At 34.9% G+C, this 19,742-nt stretch overlaps 3 protein-coding genes across 3 annotated transcripts; 2 read left to right on the forward strand and 1 right to left on the reverse strand.

Annotated features, from left to right (window-relative positions):
• Positions 1 to 560: 560 nt before the first annotated feature.
• Positions 561 to 4,540, reverse strand: cdc42ep5 (CDC42 effector protein (Rho GTPase binding) 5). The gene is made up of 3 exons (XM_084088705.1): positions 4,379 to 4,540; positions 4,161 to 4,229; positions 561 to 2,602 (listed from the first exon to the last, which is right to left on the reverse strand). Exon 3 carries the CDS (start codon positions 2,592 to 2,594, stop codon positions 1,686 to 1,688), a length of 909 nt encoding a protein of 302 aa, XP_083944831.1. The 5' UTR covers positions 2,595 to 2,602; positions 4,161 to 4,229; positions 4,379 to 4,540; the 3' UTR covers positions 561 to 1,685.
• Positions 4,541 to 6,068: 1,528 nt separating this feature from the next.
• On the forward strand, positions 6,069 to 10,847 carry atg12 (ATG12 autophagy related 12 homolog). Its single transcript, XM_084089081.1, has 4 exons — positions 6,069 to 6,212; positions 7,284 to 7,420; positions 10,022 to 10,084; positions 10,625 to 10,847. The coding sequence occupies exons 1-4, from the start codon at positions 6,110 to 6,112 to the stop codon at positions 10,682 to 10,684; spliced, it is 363 nt and encodes a 120-aa protein (XP_083945207.1). The 5' UTR covers positions 6,069 to 6,109; the 3' UTR covers positions 10,685 to 10,847.
• A 314-nt stretch (positions 10,848 to 11,161) lies between these two features.
• LOC311067312 (germ cell-specific gene 1-like protein) lies at positions 11,162 to 19,110 on the forward strand. The gene is made up of 7 exons (XM_084089080.1): positions 11,162 to 11,466; positions 13,713 to 14,027; positions 15,135 to 15,314; positions 16,358 to 16,405; positions 16,524 to 16,676; positions 16,826 to 16,937; positions 17,978 to 19,110. Exons 1-7 carry the CDS (start codon positions 11,457 to 11,459, stop codon positions 18,348 to 18,350), a joined length of 1,191 nt encoding a protein of 396 aa, XP_083945206.1. The 5' UTR covers positions 11,162 to 11,456; the 3' UTR covers positions 18,351 to 19,110.
• Positions 19,111 to 19,742: the final 632 nt, after the last annotated feature.

Genomic DNA, 19,742 nt, shown 5'->3' on the forward strand with positions numbered 1-19,742 from the left:
AACTCCTAAATTCCTTCTATATGTTTTGCACAAAACAATTTTAAAGAGTACTGAAGGAAATTTGATAAGCCTAACTAGATAAAATCACGTTATATGCAAATCTTGAATTAAAAAAGTTTTAAATACAATTTAGGTTTTTATGCAGCCAATGAGTGTTCTGAATTTTCCCTCAAGGCTGAAATGAAAACTAATATCTAATGAATTCAGTGATTCTTGATGGAAAGAGGAAATGGTTTTAATATAAAAGGATGCCCTCCAGTGTAAGTATGAAGAAATGGCTTGTTTACGGTTTTAACAAATTAAAAAAAAAAAAAAAGTACTCCACTTCCAGCAATTGTTAGCTTTTTACTTTGATCCTTGGTTGATGGTCATGAATGTGGCGTTTGTAGATGAAGAACAGGAATTACAAAAATAACATAACGTCATTTAGAATTATTCTGAAAAGTTTTGTGTGCAACTAAAAATCCATCCATTCATCCACCAACACATTCATAAATTAAAACATCAGAAAAATTACCCCTCACTGATACTATCAAAATAAAATGGGAGGGAGATAAAGATAGTAAATAATTCATTTATTTACCTGATTTTAAAATAAAAATGATATATCAATAAAAATAGCATTACAGAAATGCATTTACCTTCCATCAGCACATTCAAAGTATACAAAATGCTAGTTTGCAGTTTTATAAAACTTTAATTACACATTTTGGTCTATCTACATTATTTCAATTGGCAGAGTGGTTTTGAGTGTAAAATAATTACTGATTGTCCGTTATAGTATTCAAATCATACAAATGTGAAAGCAAGATAAAAGCAATTGCTTTAAAAAAATAAACCCAACCTATTAAAGCTTTTCATGCTTCCCTTTATGAATCTGGTCAAAACCTACATGATCAACCAGAATATGAGTTTTGGTTTTCATTCACAGTTTAACAACTATGCATTTTGCACTTGTTTAGCTTTAAGACTATTTTGTAGTGTGTAACTATATTGTGTGCATTCCATTTTTACACTTTCTAAAAGACTACATCTCCAAAACCAAAAAGCAATCTGATTGCTTACTGCATTTTAGGATATGTATGTATGTATGCATAATATGTAATAATGAAAACTCCCATGAGAAAATTCCAGCATTTGTGAATGCATTCAGCAACCTTGCAACTTCCCACAAAAAGAAAAGCTTCTTCGCTGGCTTTTCAGTGAAACTAAGCAAGACAAAGATGGAAAACATCTTCATTGCCTTCTGTAAGGCACTGTATATAACCATAAACAATAATTAATGTGGTGTTTGGCTTTAAAAAAAAAGAGTCTGTACTGCAGGTGTTCACTCTCCATTGAGATTAAAGCTGTATCCAGTTAACTGAAGAAGGTAAAGTGCCCTATAACGGAACTATTAAGTGGATATATTAAACAGTTTTATATACCTTGGGAATATATGCAGAAAATTTTTCTTGGGTTATTCTTTGGGTCGACACTGACCATGAGAGAGTCTCAAAATTTGTGTCTTTCTTTCATAAAATAGACTTGAAAATGATCAAACACCATCGTAAACTTCAAAAGTGTGGAAAAGAGAGTTCCAAATAGTCCAGTTATTACCTCAAGAAGGAAATTTTCATTAACTCTCCGTGTTTGGATTTTTTTAAAGACTTATTTCTGGTCCTCAAATCGCTCGCAATGTCCTCTTATAGGCCAATCTCATCATCGAACTCGTCCTCAAAAGTGTATCCTTGTTCTCCATTGACGCCCTCCTCCTCCTCTGAATCTGTTTCTGAAAGATGTTGGTTTTCTCTCCTCCGGTCCAACGGTGAGACTCCCTCATATTCTGAGCTCATTGAGGAAGAGATGCTTGGAGAGTTGTCCTCCTTCCGATTAACCATCTCTGCTTGTCTTGGGTCTTTGTCGTAAACTATTCTCCCACTAATCTCCTGCATCTCCTTATTTGGTCTCAAGCTCATTTCTTCTTCACCTTCCACGTCTAGCCCCTCAATTGCTTCCTGCCGACCGATGATCTCATCACGCTTGTCGCTGAATCGCACTTTAGGCCTCAGCCCTTTTGATTTCACGCCATTCATCTCGTTCAGTTGCTCATCTTGTTGGCTCACCTCTTTGGTCACGCTTTCCATTCTCATCCTCTCATTCAACTCATTGGCAGCACTCCTCGGCGACATCATCACATCTCTTGTGCTCTTGCTGGGACTAAACACCTCTTCGCTGTCTTTGTGAAAACCCATGGTCAGTCCATCCATCACTCCCAGTACATCTCCTAAAATCGAAGGCCCTAAATCAAAGTCGAGGTCAAAGGAGGAAACTGAATCAGCGTGCCGGAGCTCACTTGGACCGATATCTTCTTTGGCATATTCAATGTCATCATTATGGTTCATCTGAATGTCTGTGGTCTCTACAGTGGCTTCCCCGCCTGGTTGCACAGAGTTGGGATTAGGACTAGAGGGGCCATGGCTGGACAGGAAGGAGGTGTCACCAAAAGCGTCTCCACCACGACCAATGTGCATGGTGTGACGGAAATCACCCAGCGGAGCAGAGATCATGGTGGGGTCCAGACGAGGGGTTCGAGATGATTTGTGGAGTGGCATGGTAGCAACTGAGGAGCAAAATTGCAAAGTAAGATGAAGGGAAAGGTGTAATAAAAACATTTAAACAACTAAATATATGATATATTATTATACACTGGCCGGCCAAAAAAAAGTTGCTGTTTGGATATAAATAGACAACTGCTTAAGAGTCAATGATTGGATCATTATTGCAGTGATTATGTTTCTAGCATGTTATATGTTTGGCAACAGTTCTTCTAACCCTAACTGATGGAGTGTGTAGCTTTTCATTTCTTAAACAACCATGTAGGAAGACTCTTGCATATTTAAATCCTTTTTTTTTGTAGTCAGGCAGTGTATTATATTATATTATCGTTAATTATTATTTAAAGTTGCTAGTTATTCACATTCCTAAATCTCATTTATACTATATTAACTGTACTATAATATAATATAATAACACAGTAAAAAATTATATGATCAAAAAGTTGACAACATATGTTTTTACATTGCTTTAACTCATCAAAATAAGTTAATATATTTTCATACAAGATTCAACTCATTTTTTAAGTCAGTTTAATGTCAATTAAGTTGAAATGACTTAAACAACCAAGTTGATTGAACTTAAACATTTAAGGCAGCAACTTTTTGTCTTATGCTGGTATTATATTATAATTATATAATGTTGCTTGATATCCACATTTCTAAATTTCCTAAATCATAAATAGAATATATTATATCACTTTATTTATTATATTATAGTTAATTATAATTTAATGTTGCTTGTCATTGACTTTCCAACATTACTTTCCTCAGACTGTTTTCTCTGTAAAAGCTGAAGTTTCAATCCAGTGGATCCAACTGCTCTATTTTGGGTGAGGTGAGATTACAGAATAAGACTCATGTTCTTTTTATCAATAAACAGGTATGAAATCATTACGTTGCACATAAAAAGAGCTATGATTGCGTAAAGGTAGTGAAAAAGAGGAGTTGACAGACGCCAAATCCAAGCTCGGACTTGTATCTGAAGAGCGTGCTTAAATGCATTCTTGCCTCGAGCATTCTCGCGAGGTTGAGACCTTTTTTTTTTTTTTTTTTTTTTAGTCTATGGTTGAGACGCAAAGTCTGAGAAACATTTTAAACGTGCCCACGGTTAGCCTACATCTTTTAAAAACTTAAATCGATTAATTAATTGACAGACAGAAATGTCACTCGTTTCTGGAGCCTATAGAACACCTTTTATTTGAAGCCCAGGGATAGTTTATAATACTATTAACTCCCAAAATTATTTAATAATTAAATAAAAGTTACTCTTTATAGGCCTAGATGTTAAAATCCATTTTTTGCATCATCCGAGAAGCTTCCGAGAATATATATGTAATTATCGAAATGTCTGTCCTAACCATAGACTGGTCCTAACCTTTTCATAAACAACTGCAACAGCTGGAAAGGGTATCAGTTCTAGTCGTCTTTACCAGATCTATTAACCACGGGTATATAAAGTAAAAATCTTAGGTTTAACGTACTTTCTGAAGTAAAACACCTTTATACACATTTTATACACATTCGATGAAAACGAAATAAAGTAATCGCAGCCAAGTAACTTACCAGTGCTATTAAAATTTTAAGCAGAAGACCTGCCTGTTGCCCAGGAAAGCGTCGCCCTGTCCAATGAAGCTGTAATAGAGCAAAAATCAACGTGTGTATCAAATAGTATTTATAGTTTAATGCAATGAAGGTTTCTTAAAGTGGGAGTAACTGCAAAAGTTACGCGCCCAACGAAGTTACCGAATCGGTTTCCTTCCAAACGAGGGAATTAGACTTACTTTGATCACCGTGTGCTTGTCAACGGGATTGTACCTATTTTCTCCACTTTTAACCAAATGATTCTTTAAATATCGCTTTCCTTCTTTTACAGACTTTTCTGGCGTCGCTCTTCTCTCCGATATTTCTTTTTCTTTTTTTCCTTTAGGGATGGGCAAGGAAGTGACGTGAGTTTTACATGGGAGAGCTTTGGCAACAGCTGTAATAGTGAATGAAAGTAGTATTTACTGACTGACGCAGCGCTGCTTTGTTTTCCTTTCAGAATGATTTCACATGAGTTTTCTTTTTTAATTTTAAGCCTCACTCAAGTGTAGAATCAGGAGTAAAAGTGGGGCTTGTTAGGGTTGAACAAGTGAAAAATGAAAAGTTGAACAAGGCAATTGGTCATTTAAAAAAGTAATGAACTTTTTTTTTTTGTGAGGAGACTATTTAAAATATTTTTTTGTGAGGAGACTATTTAAAATATAAGAGTTATTGTTATACCATTGTGTAGGACTGTTTGTACATTGTGTGTTTGAGTTTATTGCCATGGGTGAATCACAATGAAAACACATTTTGGAATCCCGTCTGTCAAGATTTTGCACAGCTTGTCGAAGCAGAACCTGTTCTAATGCTCTGTTTTGTTTTTGTATCTTCATGTATGGGCCTATCACTTTCACCATCAATATTATAATAGAAGTACAAATGTTTGATTTCTTTGATTTCTTTGTGTTAAAAGCATGACATGAAATATAAATATTTGAGAATGGAACAGTTTATTCAACCTTTAGACACAATATAAAAAATAGGCCTTTATAAATTTTATATAGCCTATAAATGATACATTTTATATATCAATTATATAAATGTATCAATCAGAGGACAGAAGGTTGTATACAACAGGTCTTTCAGCAAAGTTTTAATTTTGTTGACAGTTTAGATTCCTTTCATGCATCAAATATGATGCTATAGGGTTAAGAAAAATTAGATCTTTGAATGAATTGTAGATTAAAGGCTACAACTGACATTCTTTCTGCTTTGGTGGCCTACATATCCTGCCTGGAAAGAGAATTCAAGGATGCTGCAGCTGAGCCATGAATCACATCACATCACTTCCTCTTTCTTAGCACAGCTTATGTCACATACTATCACTAGGGTTACTAATACAATGATGAATGGCTGGAAGTGTTGTCAGTGTATGAGGTCACATATAAAACCCAGCATTACTGAAGGAGTGGTTCACTGGATTAGAGAATATCAATTTTCAAGAATGAAACAAAATCCATTTTTATCTTTACAATGCCAAAATAAGTCTGAACAATAGGCCCTATTTATACATGGATTTGTATTTGCTCCCCTGTGAATTCTCTATCTTTTGAATCTTATGTGCCTTTAGTGTTGCACTGTGAGTAAAAAAATGTTAAGGGATAAAAAGGTCTGTTGAGTCAAGAAGTGTTGGCTACTTACATGTGAAGTGCAATGAATACCAGCAAGCATAAATATCTATTCATCACTTGTCAGACACACTAACAAAAAGCTTTCCAGAAGTTCTTATCTTAACTCTTAACTATCTATAACCATTCTTAACCACTAAACTGAATGGAAGCTAATTATATAAACTAGATAAAATGTACTTTGTATGGTAGCCTATTTAAAAACAGAACGCCCTCAGAGACTTTTAATTTGAAAATTCAGCTCAGCGCAGCACGCATGCGCAATCTTATAGTGTTGCTGCCAGTCGTGTACGTCGGAGGATGTCTGACAACGCAGAATCTCCTACAGAAAATCAAAAAGATGAACCTTCGGTACAACAAACTGTCACTGAACACACTGGATTATCGGATGAGAAGAAAAAGAGTATGAGTTATATACATGACCTGAGAAACTGTTATAAATTTATTTCTGAACGCTGCTGCAGTGTTTATTTCGGCAGGTCATCCGCGAGCTATTTCCGTGTTTTCGCAAAGATTGATAGCTCTGCCAGCCAATGAACTTCCCGTTTGTATGTAGGCAGCCAATGGCTGGCCAAGCAGGCATGTGCTTCTTTACCATGAAAGTGTTTGTAAGAGTTGTATTTTTGTTAAGATTCTAAAGAAAATTAGGCATAATCTCTATTTTAATTAACCGAATGGCCTAAAACATTCTTGTTGAATCATTCAACAACAGGTGACAAGATAATACAGAGGACTATAATCACAATTTATTGTGACGTTGGGAACTCCTTTGTGGAGACTATGGCCATATCGTACCTTATTATTGTATTTATATAATGTGTTATTGCAGATCCTTTAGCACCATTATTGTTTAACAGAGTAATATACTCATACATTTTAATATAACTTATACATTTCTACTTTACTTGCTTACATTTTTTACAAACAAAGTAGTTTGACATCAAACAGTAATTGGCTGGCCCTTGTGAAAAAATTCAGTTCATTTTATTGGGTGTCACTTTATATTAGGTGTCTTTAGCTACTATGTATGTCTTGCATATTTGCATAAAAATACTTTTTAGGTACAATGTACTCATTGTTTTTTATGTTGTATTGCAAAACAATATTGAGGGGGTCTGGTTTTGTTTAAGGGTGGGTTAAGAGATAAGGAAACTGTCAACAGTTTAATTATAGATGTATTTAAATTAATTACAGCTGTAATTACATGCATGTTCTTTTTTAAATATAAGTTCAATGCAGAACATGCATGTACACAATAAACCAAAATAATACATGTTAAAGTTACTAGTAGTTAATGACACTTAATGTAAAGTTGGACTCTGTGTTTGTGCATTTTAAGAGTACAATTTCGTAACACACTTAAGTACACTGTTAAAAGAGCAATCTATAATAAGTTTCAGCTTCTTAATAAGTATGGTCCACAGAGATTTTCTGAGTATGTTGTGAATTATTTTACTCTCATTTTTTCTTTCAGTTGATGTGCTGTTGAAGGCTGTCGGTGATACGCCCATCATGAAGACCAAAAAATGGTCCGTGGAGAAAGGGAGGACCATACAGTCACTCGCTCAATTCATCTCACGCTTTCTTAAACTGGAGCCTAGTGAACAATTGGTATGTTATTCACCCCACCATGACCAACTCGCTTCATTAAAAAGCAGTGTAAGGCAGAGTGGACTCTCCCTCCTCTGCCAGACCACTGTGCCATTAACAAAAGAACACAACCACTAATTTTTCCAAGTTTGAAAGCTTCTTAAAGATATTCAAAATTGAGACATAATTTTCGCCATCAGGAGGGTCCGCATACAACAGTGCATGTGCAAGGTGAATGTTGAGACAGAAGAGTCCAGTAGGTGGCAATACACAACTGTGCATATATTGTACAGTTGTTGTACAGGGCGATACAAAACAACACGCTGTTCCAAGAACAGTAAACAAAGCAGTATATCATTCTCCGTTTTATTTATTTATTGGTTCTTGTTTAACTTTTACATGCATGCTACTTTTCTTCTATTCCTCTGCGTGAACATCCTGTAAATGACACGACTCAATGCTGCCCTATGATATCCTGTAGAGTCTGGAAAAGCAATTGTGTCAAACGTTGCGCTCATCCTGTTGAGTTAGTGTACTTCTGAAAGCTGTGCGGACACGGAACATAGAAAATGAAGTATGCTCGGGCAGTGGGCTTAACTTTTTTGACTCGTATGCTTCCCGTTGTTGTCCAACACAATATTTGACGGCCATTATAAGGGCTGTCTCAATCGCAAAATCCTTTCAGTGCACTGAAACGTTCACCCCCTAAAAATCCCACAATACACCGCAAAAACCAGGGAGCATTGATGCTCACTATGCTCCCTTACTGGAAAATTCGTCACATTTCTGAAGCACAAAACATAAAACGCACAAGCCAACTCAATAAATATAATGACATGCGATAGAAGATTTATGTCAGCATAAGCGCACATCGGTAGACAGGTAGTGAACGCATCTAGTTAGCATTTATTATTAATATTCAGCTGAAATGTTGCAAGATTGCAACATTCTACAATGTTGTACTTTGACGTTGTATGTAGTCATGTTGCCAGAAATTGAGTAATCACTGTACCAATGTGTAGCAAACCAGGGTCCTTACCACCGGCTGGATTTGTGTACACTATATACTGATTCACGAGCTAGGGAGCTGATTGAGACGCACCCTTGGAGTCTTTACTAATGAGCTGATAAGTTGAATCAGGTGTGTTTGATTTGGGAGACGTCTAAATCAGAGATGGGCTGTGTTTGAAATCGCCCCCTATACCCTCATTCACTATTCCCTACATTACTCCATATAGTTCACTTGAGGGAGTGAATGAAATGAGTCAGTGAATTCGGACACTGAGTGCGCTGGAAGGGCTGCCGCTTTTGCATAGTTTGTGCTTTCTGTTTAATAATCATTTGAAATTTAGCAAACTGGCATCTTGTAGTAATGAAAACATTTATATTAAACACTGTCATGGAAACTATGTATAAACCTTAATTAAACAATTTAATAATCAGTTGGAAAGAAATGTATAACTATATGATATTACACTGTACCCACAAAAATGTTTTGTTTATTTTCTTTAGACAATATGCCATATCACTCAATATTACACAACACAATTATTAAATACCACTACACATCTGCTGGTGGTAATGCTGTTAATGAATCCTACCTGTCGTGACATTCCCTACTCTGCCTTCTCTTGTAAAATAACATTTCTATTATAGTAAAATCTACATACGGTTACCAAAAAAAGTATTGTTTGGCATAAAACACGTTGAAGATTAGCAGACTGTCCATTTATTAAATAAGCTATTTCCTCACAAAAGCGGTTTATTCAGCGTAGGGAAGCCTCTCTCATTGACATCCATTAAAAAAAGGCCTCTTGTCTCCTTTTCTGTGTACCGTTTTTTTAAAATTTTTTTTACCAAAGTTGCAGGCTTGCCTTCAAGTGGCTTTTTCTAAACTGTGCAGTGCTGCGGTACTCCAGGACCAGAGCTGCCATTCACTGTGCTATTGGGCCCTGGCCCTCGGTTGACAACCACTGCTTTAGATCTACATTCCTAGACAATACATTTTGTCAACATTTTGACAAACATTTTTGTCAAGTTAAATATCTGTTGTCTGTTTTCATAAATATGTTTAATAAATACATTTGTATTAACCTTTTTATTAATAAATATTATTTATATATATGTGTATGTATGTGTGTGTGTGTGTATGTATGTATATATATATATATATATATATATATATATATATATATGAAGAGTTCAGATGCAAAAGCCTCTAAGTGCCATCTGAAATTTTCTTCTAGAATGATCATTTTTATCAAGCTCGTATATATAAGTTCAATAATTTCACTTATATGGCAATGCAAATTACCTATTAATTGTCATTTAAGTGAAATTACTGAACTTAAATATACAAGCTTTATAAAAATGATCATTCTAGAAGAAAATTTCAGATGGCACTTAGAGGCTTTTGCATCTGAACTCTTCATATATATATATATGTTTGAATGTATAATTTATGTCATTTTTCTCATAAATAATTGTATTTATGAACCAACCAAATCAAAGTAATTTTACTCATGAAATCAAACAGAAAAAAGAATTAGGAGATTAACTTGTTTTTTATTATTGCTCTTCTGTACTGAATGCTTTATCTTTATTTTTCTGCTCTTCCACCAGTTCATTTATGTCAATCAGTCATTTGCTCCATCACCAGACCAAGAAGTGGGTGTGCTTTTTGAGGTATGTGTGTGTGTGTGTGTGTGTGTGTGTGTGTGTGTGTGTGTGTGTGTGTTTTGCCAAATGCTACTCTGCCCCCATCTGGTTTTTTAAGGAAATTGAAAGTAGACTGAAATCATTTCAGATGGCCATTTGGTTGCACTTTATTTTAATGTGTCTTAGTCACAGTGTAATTATACATTTAAGTAATACATTTATACATTGAGTAATATCAATTAACATGTACTTACTATAGGGTTAGGATTAGAAGCATGGTTTGGTTTAGTTGGATGTAATTATGCATAATTTACTGTCATTACTACATGTAATTACATGTAACATAGTTTTGCTGACAAATTCAGCATTATTCAGAAGACTTGAAACTCGTAACACTCCTCTATACGCAAGTGACTAGTTTCAAGTTTCTGTTTTTAACATGACCTGTGTAATACTGTATAATGAATATATAATAGGTTAATGCAATTTTGGTGGGGATTTCTGTGAAGGAACAATGTGTTTCTCTGATTTAATAGGTAAACCTTGTTCTTCTACTCTGTTTTACAGTGTTTTGGAAGTGATGGGAAACTAGTTCTCCATTACTGCAAGTCCCAGGCCTGGGGATGACCGTGCAGCTCTCTCTTCCCTGTTTCCGCCTTTCATTTATACATCTGTACACATACAGTAACAAAAACATCCCATACGCATCATCATTGTTTTTATAACGTATACATTTTTCATGTCTTGTTTTTTTTGTAAATAATAAAGTGTAAATAATATTATAAAACAATGCATCATCTCTTGGGACTTTTTTAAAGCGTAGTGGAGGTGGGAGGAATAGGTGGAAATCATAAGAACACCAAATACCTTCAGCGACAAATTCTGATGAATGTTTTTTTTATATTTAAGCTCGTGTTGAAGTGATTTACAGGGACAAGGACAATATGTGATTCTCAGTAGTACACAGTGATTACTTTTTACAGGAGGGGTGGGTAATGCCCCAGGACACAACAGGTCACGTAAGGGCCGGTGGAGACACAGAGGGGTGTGAAGAACAGGTGGGACAGGGGGTTGTTTAAAAAGGGTGGGATGGAGTGATGTAAAAGAAGACAGGATAGAAAGATGGAGATGGCGCTAACAGATGGACTGAAGAGGGATTATGGATGCTCTTGGTAGAGTGTGACACCAATTTCCAAGGAAAGGCAGGAAAAGGAGGAGATTTGGGCAGGATTGTACCAAAAAAGGGGAAAAGCAGAAATAATCGCAGAAGGGTAAGAAGGGGAAACTGCATGCTGAACCAAAGAGTTGTTTAACAACTGCACAGAAGGAAGAAAAAGATGAAAATGAATGGATCGAAACGGGGGGGAATTATTACGATGGACATGATGCAAGAAGATTAATGTGCACAGGTAAAAATCAGCTTTTTTAATGCAGAATAATGTTGAGTTTCTTGTGAAATATAGCTACATTTAATTCTTGATACTGCAGATACATCTGGTACTACTCTTAAACAATAAATGAATGATTCAAGCATTTCTTTTGATCAGCACACATAATGCCTTTCGTATCGCTTACAAACACATTCAAATAAAATTACATTTAGGATCTGTTTTTCTGTAAAAAGTGAAAATGTGCAAATATTGCCTTAAAGAACTGTTTTTAGTTGATCTGACTTTTGAAAATGAGTTTTGTTGATGTAATCTATAATGTAGTCTGGTTTATTCAGATATATTAAACTATAGTTTTTATATTACATGCTCGTATAGCTCAATTTTAATGTGAGTTTAAGGATAAAAATAATGTAAAGGAATCCTTAAAAGCATAAAAAAAAAAAAAAAACATGCACACCTACAAAGCCCAAACAGATTAAAACAGATTATTAGAGGATTACAAGTAAAGTTAGACTTAATGCAAGAGCTTAACTAATAATTTCATCACGTAACTTCAAACGTAATCCTTTGAATTCCCTCTCTTTACTTTTCTCATTTTTAATCCCATTCAGTGTTAGACTGGATGATGCGTTAGGGAATATCAGGAATAGTTCCGTATCATTTATTCTGCATTTCATAAACATGATTTACCTTTAAATTACAGTTCTGCTCATAAATTTACACACCCCTTGCAAAATGTGCAAAATTGCATGTTTTTTTAGCAGTAAAACTTCCTACTGTTCTTCAGGTCCTGCACATTCTTCTGCATATTTGAACCCTTTCCAGCAGTTACTGTATGATTCTGAGATCCATCTTTTCACACAGAGGAACAACTGAGGAACTACACAACTATTACAAAAGGTGCAAATATTCACTGATGTTGAAGATGGTGCAGGGGGTGTAAACTTTTTGAATTGGATTATTTTGTATTCTGGGAAATATATCTTTTATGTAGTCTGAAGTGCAGTACTAAATGAAATGATCTTTAAACTAAATAAGAAAAAGGTACACCCTATAGGTTCTATCATGGTGCTGCCTTGAACATCAGTGAATGTTTGTACCTTTTGTAATAGTTGTAAGTTCCTCAATTGTCCTCAGTGTGAAAAGATGGATCTCAAAATCATACGGTCTCTGCTGGAAAAAAAAGAGAAAGATGCTAGAAAACAAAATAATTTGATTTTTCTGATATGATTATTATTATAACTGAAACTAAAACTAAAACCATTAAACAGACATGTTTGTTACTTAAAATAAAACAAACTAAAATAAAATAAAGTTAAAACAAACGTATTGTATCTCATCTAGCTGCAACATTTCTCATTTTCATTTAGTTTAAAGAACTTAATAAACTAAAAATGAAATAAAAATGTATAAAAACTGACAAAAAATGATAAAAACACAACAAAATGACTTAAATTAAACAAAACTTTAAATGAAATGAAAAATATAAACATAATAATATATATAAAAAACTATAGTATCTCAATAAAATAACATTAGAACATTGGTCAGTTTAACTGCTCCTGACAACAACTCATGAACAACTATCAAAACATAAAATTGTTGATCATCCAGGTAACAACACACAGTATTAAGATTCAAGGGTATGTAAACTTTTGAACCGGTTCATTTGTGATTATTTTGTCTCTAATGTGAAACAGTGCATGCAATTTTTTATGATCCCTCTTATTTTATTATAATTATTAACATCTTACATATTCTGCAAGGGGTATAAATCCATGAGAAGAACTGTATATGATTCATTTTGGAAGAAGTAATTAGTACATTTATTTGCCTTTGATTTTCAAAGCAACATAATAGATCAACTAATATAAAAAATATTTTTATATTTTAAGAATTCTTTAAAAAACAAAATTATGACATGAAGTGATTTGCGTTACAGAATTTGGCGATAGAAAATAATAATAAATTAGTTCATATAAAATATCAAACAAATAATAAATCTGTTAGCTAACAAAATCCATATAATAATGATATACGAATGCCAAACCGTATAACACATAGTGCTAAAGTAGTAAGATGTGTCTGTGTAGTTAATGTAATCTGTCTTTTAGAACTCTTCAAGATTTTTTTTCATTTGTTGCTTTGGTTAATAAACATCTGCCAAGAACAAAGTTTAAATGTATACGCCTGTTTTTTCTTTCCTTGTCTGACCCTCTCCTTTAATAAATCCACATCTTCATTTATCCTACCATCTGTCACAGGGATCTCTTTCTCATTTCTGCTTTATATAATTTTCTCAATTTCATTCTCATCCCAGAAGATTTTTTTTTTGTGCGTGGACACTGGCATCCCTGTTTGCCCTTCCTTACCTCTGGGTAGCATGTTGGACCACATGTCCAGGCGTTCTCGCTCCCTGCTCTCTCTTTTCCTGACCTCCCTTGCCCTTGCTTTATCTGTGCTGGCTTTCTGCACGTCTTACTGGTGTGAAGGAACGCACAAGGTGGTCAAACCTCTCTGCCTTTCACCTGTCAAGATGAAGAACTGCGGCCAGAACAATAGTGAGCCTTACACTACAGGTATGATATATCACATGCACCTTAATCTTCTGGTTTGATTTTACCGGTGTGATAAATCACAATCGTGCTGATATTCAGACCAACATAATTACTGAGAGTGTGATATTATAAGAAGTTATGATTGAGTAACTTACATTTTAGAGACAATATTGTTCTGCCTATTTGACCCATCAACATAAATAGTCCCAAATTAAATATATCTCCAAGCAACAGTAATGTTTTTTGTTCATGAATGAATAAGCCAGTGTTTTGAATGAATTGGTTGAGTGAAAGATTCTATGACTCATTCATAAACAGTGTTAAACAAAATATATTTTTGGCAAATGTAAAGGCCCTTTCACACCAAAAGTGAAATGAATAAGCCTCAGGATGAAGGAAATACAAATTCGCGGCTGTACAGTAGGGCGCAGCTGAAACATACAGGGCTGCAGAAGAATAGGATGCAGGAGAGGTTAGTTCAACACTCTTATTTCAGCAATAAAAACTAAATTAAACACAAATGTGATGTTTATCTTAATTCAGTTGTATCATGGAAGGCAAGCAGCAAAGACACTGGTTTATTAAGTGAGATTAAATACATAAAATATATTTGTGTTTTTTACACATTTATTTATCGCAGGTTTGCGTAATATTCTGAGTTTGCATTTCGCTGTTGTTTTATTCATTTTGAAGAATACTGAATCTGTCTTTATGCAAGTGCGATGAGTAAACACATGGTTACATTTAGTCTAGATCTACAATAACTATGTTTACTATGTGCACATTAGTCCTGATTTGGGAAGTAACTTGCGTTACTTATTTGAAAAAGTAACCAAGACAAAATGCATTTAAAAGTAATGCATTACTTATAGTTACTTTTAAAAAGTAATCTGATTACGTAACTCACTTTATTAATGTTAGCCCCAACACTGTTTATAAAGATGGTCGCCACCTACTGGTGTAATAATGTAGTCTGTAGAAAGAGTCGATGAATAATCTCCAATATGACTGACAGACTGTCTGGATTCTGGAACACAGACAAGCGGAGTGATACGAGCAGTGAAAAGTTACAGTTACGCTTATTTAGGTAACTAACAGGCTAATTGGTTGTCTTTTTTGCCTTTTCAGAAAGCCCCACCCCAGATCCACGGGGCACTTTACCACCAAAGCGAAGGGAGGAACTAGCCAGGATTCGTCAAAGGCAATTGGCCAACGCAGTTCACTACATTTGGGAGACGGGAGAAGACAAGTACACCTTCAGATATTTCCACACAGGATTTTGGGAGTCTTGTGAAAAACACGCTGATGGTAAGAGAAAGTCTCATCGAGAGACATCAGAGGGATAGTTCACCCAAAAATGGAAATTCTCTCACCCTAAAATGATCTACTCACCATCAAGTCACAGTGTCGATTATGTCATTCTGTTTATGGACCACAAAAGGAGATGTTAGGCTGGACTTTCACACTGCTCTTTCCCGTACAATGAAACTGAATGCAGAATTTGCGCTATGTTTGAATATATCCAAATGTGTACAAGATTTCAGAGATGCAGCAATGCATTTTTTTTCTTTTTCAAATCTTTAGAAGACTTGCAATAGTGCATTTATGGAAGAGCTGGATGAACATTCTGCCAAATGTTTTATTTTGTGTTTTATGGAGGAAAGAAAGTCATAGGGGTTTTGAGCGACATGAGGGTAAATTACAATTTTTTTTTTTAACAAATTATTATAATTTTTTAAATAACTTAAATACTAATTTCAGGACCTTGATGGCATTTTTCTAAATCTAGACACAAAACAATCACTTGTAACAGGCTATCTAATGTTCAAAACATTTTTTTCAACCCGCTTTTTTGGATTCTCAACAAGGGCCTGCACAGTATATCAAATCTGAAAACATGGTCTGGAAAAGTGGAACATGGGGCCATAGAAACAGTGTCTGAAAAAGAATTGTGACGAAGTATTACATCCAAAATAATGTAGACTAGTTGGTTCATGTTCCACAGTAATTAGTGTAAGTGGATTTCATTATCCAGAAACCTTCTGATCATAACGTGGAATGTTCATCAATTTTCATATAAGCTATGCAGCAGTTACTTATCATTTTGAGCAGTTGTTTTAATTGACAGTTAGATCATTGCAATGAAATGAAAAATGTGTATTTTGATGATTAGTTGAGAGTTTAATGTCTTGAGTTTTGAAAAATTAGTGCCAAATTTATGTCAAAGAAATTGTAAAAACCAAAATGGCACACCCATTTTAAAATGCTTTATATGTCATTAAAATAATTGTATTGTTGTGTGTCAGACATTGGATTTCATTGGTATACTTGTTCATTCTCCTACATTACAGGAGAACGATGTCGCCGGTTCTTAGATCTTACTCCTGGAGAGACTCATGGTGAGAGTGCAGTGCATGTGTGTTCATGAAATGATATATATATATAAGTCTCTCTCTCTTTGTACAGTATATGCTCATATAAGTGTACCATGCATGTGTTCCTCTGTGCCTGCTGCAGGTGTTCTGTGGTTGTCAATGATTGCTGAGTTCATGTACATCAGTTTGTTGGGGATAGGGTTCCTACTCATGTGGGTGGAAGTGTTGTGTGCTCATAAAGAAATGCATGCGCTCAAAATCAACGCTTTTGCAGCCATGTGCACTGTGCTCTCAGGTAAGAGATTGCTTCTCTCTTGTGGTCCATTTGGGTATTGCAGTTTTTGGTAATTATTGTTAAAGAATTATATTTTGATCATTTGCATTACATTGTCTAGATACCAGGCATCTTATATTGTCCTAATTCCCTCTAGTTCTATCTTTCAGGACTGTTAGGGATGGTGGCTCATATGATGTACACCACCGTATTTCAGCTGACTGTGATTGTTGGGCCCAAAGACTGGAGACCTCAGACCTGGGACTACGGTTGGTCATTTGCGTGAGTACACTTGCATGTTTACACAATATCTTATTTTGATTTGATTGGGATCCGATTAAAAGTGTAGTTTGAACTTTTAGTCAAATCAAATTTATTTGTATAGCGCTTTTCACAATATATATTGTTTCAAAGCAGCTTAACAGAAAATCATGATGTTAATATTTATCATATCTTAAGTATTTTCATGCCTTTTAGTTGCATTTAGCAGATTAGAGCTGGGTGATCGCCTAATATAGTTAATGTTTTGCAAGGATACAAGTAATCAAGCAGTCGAGATTTGCTAATTATGTAGTAAATATTGCTTTATTTGAGTGTACTACACTGTATGTGGGCAGATATAAAGTTGGATACACTGTGCGATAATATAGTTTACAATTTGCAGCAATAAAAAAATAAATAGCCGAAGCAGGCCCAGGTCAGGAATAAACTTTAGAAACATGCAAATGTTTAGGAATTTTTCTCAGTTCATGCTGGAATATTGAATACATGGAATTAATAGGTTGCTTCTATGTATTTAATCAGTGAAATTAATTGAATAACACATAAAAGCCATCACATTCAGATGCATTTTTCTGACTTGACACAAAGCATTCATTCTGTTCTGTGTGATTTTTTGTGTGTGCTGTTTTCAACACGTTTCATATGATTCCATCCCTTTAACAAAGCCTTTAAAATGTTCATAGTGAATGAAAATTCTGTCACCATTTATTTAAAAATATCCAAATAATAGCAACATGATGTAACTATACAAATATATAATATAATATTTGTAAAGATTTTTTCGCTTCCCCTTTGCATTATATATCAAGTTTTCATATATTACAAATATGGAACGTCAAAGCTATGATATACATATATATATCCAAATATGTTGTGCCCTGGTTTGTCCATGATGTTAAATGCCACTTGAATGTCAAAAATGACATATTTCTGAGAAATAGTTCACTGATTGTTGGCAAAAGCCTGTAAATCCTGTCTAGATCTTTGTTAATCTCCCTCTTTCTTTTGCATGGTCCTTTCTCTCACTTCTCAACTCCAAGGTTGGCATGGGTGTCTTTCAGCTGCTGCATGGGTGCTGCGGTTATGACCCTTAATTCTTACACCAAAACAGTCATTGAGATGCGTCACCGCCAGAGACTTCGATTAGAAGAGGCCCGCGCTACAACCCACGCTCCATCCTACGATGAGGTGGTCCCAGGGGGCGGGCTCTACTCCGTCAGTGGCCTGTTACAGTGCCCGAATGGGATGATGGACTCTGTGTGGGCATCCAATGGGAGCATGAGAATGGTGCAAGAGGAAGATGTGCCCACCCTGGTACTGGTTGGGGGATGCAGACCGGATACGTGTGAGGACTGCGAGAGAGAGATAGATGAGATGAAGGAGGCCATGAAAGGAATAGATTCTCCTTGCTGATTCACCCAAAAATGATTTACTCAAACTCATGTTGTTCCAAACCTTGATTAATTTATTTTGTCTGTGGAATACAAAAGAAGATATTTTGAAGAATGTTGGTAATGAAATAGTTTTGGTTGGCATTAAAAAACACTGCAACATATCTTAAAATATCTACTTTTGAGTCATGCGGGTTTGGAACGACAATAGTGTGAGTAAATAATGTCAGAATTTGCATTTTGGGTGAAATATACCTTTAATGAGTTTTGACAACAAAGGCCTTGTATGTTTCGTCTGTCTGATTTGTCTGACTTGCAAAAATTGTCTATGCAAAATGTCCCTATAGATGATTTTGTTTAGGTATGTGTGTGGCTGAAATTCAGTCAGTATGAGCGATAGATACTGTGTATGTAGACACACAGCAGATGTGAGAAAGTAGAAAGGTGTGTGTAAATCATTCAATGATTGGATTTCCAAGTGTGAGAATTCCAGGAAATTTTATTTATGTATTGAAAGGTATGAAACTCTTGAGTGGATTACGTTGAGATTGTGTCAGATCACGAAGCCTGTATTATTTTTAGTTATGCATCTCATCTGTTATATTTTAAACAAAAATGTGTTCTGTTATATAATCTTTTATGCTATATCTGTGTTAATTAATAACTCTGTTGCTCAGAAAAGCATCTGGCTAATGTACAGACTTGCTTAAAAGAATATTATTACTAACAAAATCTAAAATGCTTGAAATATTTACTAAATGTGGAATTGATGCAACCATCAATTGTTGTGATTATTTGTGTCAAGAGGGGTTTTCTACTACTTCTGAGAGTAGAGCATGGTATAGTCAATACTGTAAATTATTGTAACTTACATTCACTGTTGTCCAATGTGACATTCTTTGTGTTCCTTGTATTCCTAACGGCTCAAGTTCATTATCACAAATGTTCACTATGGCAAAACAAAGGTAAAAATGATAGCCTATATTATCTCTTTCCCCGCCAGCGTTTTTGAAAAAAGTTGCCCGCCATCATTTTGGATCATGTTCACAAGTTTCATGGCCCCTGGAATATTTTGTTGTATAAATATCTGAACATGCAATATATCAAAAGAAAGAATAGACCTTCTGCTTTAAAAACAAACAAACACTTTATTCTAGCTTAATGCATTCTTTTTTATACTTGAATGTGGGTAAGTTTCATTAAGAAAATTTTGAGCAAAAAGCTGAGAAAATCGTGTTTTTGTCAGACTACTTCTGGATCATATTCAGAACGATGATCAGAACATGGAGTAGATCAAGTCCTTCAACACCCCTAATGCTTGCTCAGTCATAGCTCGTCATGGGTCGACATTTCATATAATATTAAGCAGTTTTGATTTATATGCTGTTTAATATCGATGATCGCGTTATTTTAC

The sequence above is a fragment of the Abramis brama genome (assembly GCF_963993115.1).
Source record: "Abramis brama genome assembly, chromosome: 17".
Classification (NCBI taxonomy): domain Eukaryota; kingdom Metazoa; phylum Chordata; class Actinopteri; order Cypriniformes; family Leuciscidae; genus Abramis; species Abramis brama.

Coding starts and splice junctions, on each gene's coding strand:
- cdc42ep5 (XM_084088705.1), bottom strand. CDS start 2,594: ATGCCACTCCACAAATCATCTCGAACCCCTCGTCTGGACCCCACCATG.
- atg12 (XM_084089081.1), top strand. CDS start 6,110: ATGTCTGACAACGCAGAATCTCCTACAGAAAATCAAAAAGATGAACCT. Junction 6,213..7,283: donor ATCGGATGAGAAGAAAAAGA/GTATGAGTTATA, acceptor TTTTTCTTTCAG/TTGATGTGCTGTTGAAGGCT. Junction 10,085..10,624: donor AAGTGGGTGTGCTTTTTGAG/GTATGTGTGTGT, acceptor TCTGTTTTACAG/TGTTTTGGAAGTGATGGGAA.
- LOC311067312 (XM_084089080.1), top strand. Junction 14,028..15,134: donor TAGTGAGCCTTACACTACAG/GTATGATATATC, acceptor TTGCCTTTTCAG/AAAGCCCCACCCCAGATCCA. Junction 16,406..16,523: donor TACTCCTGGAGAGACTCATG/GTGAGAGTGCAG, acceptor TGCCTGCTGCAG/GTGTTCTGTGGTTGTCAATG.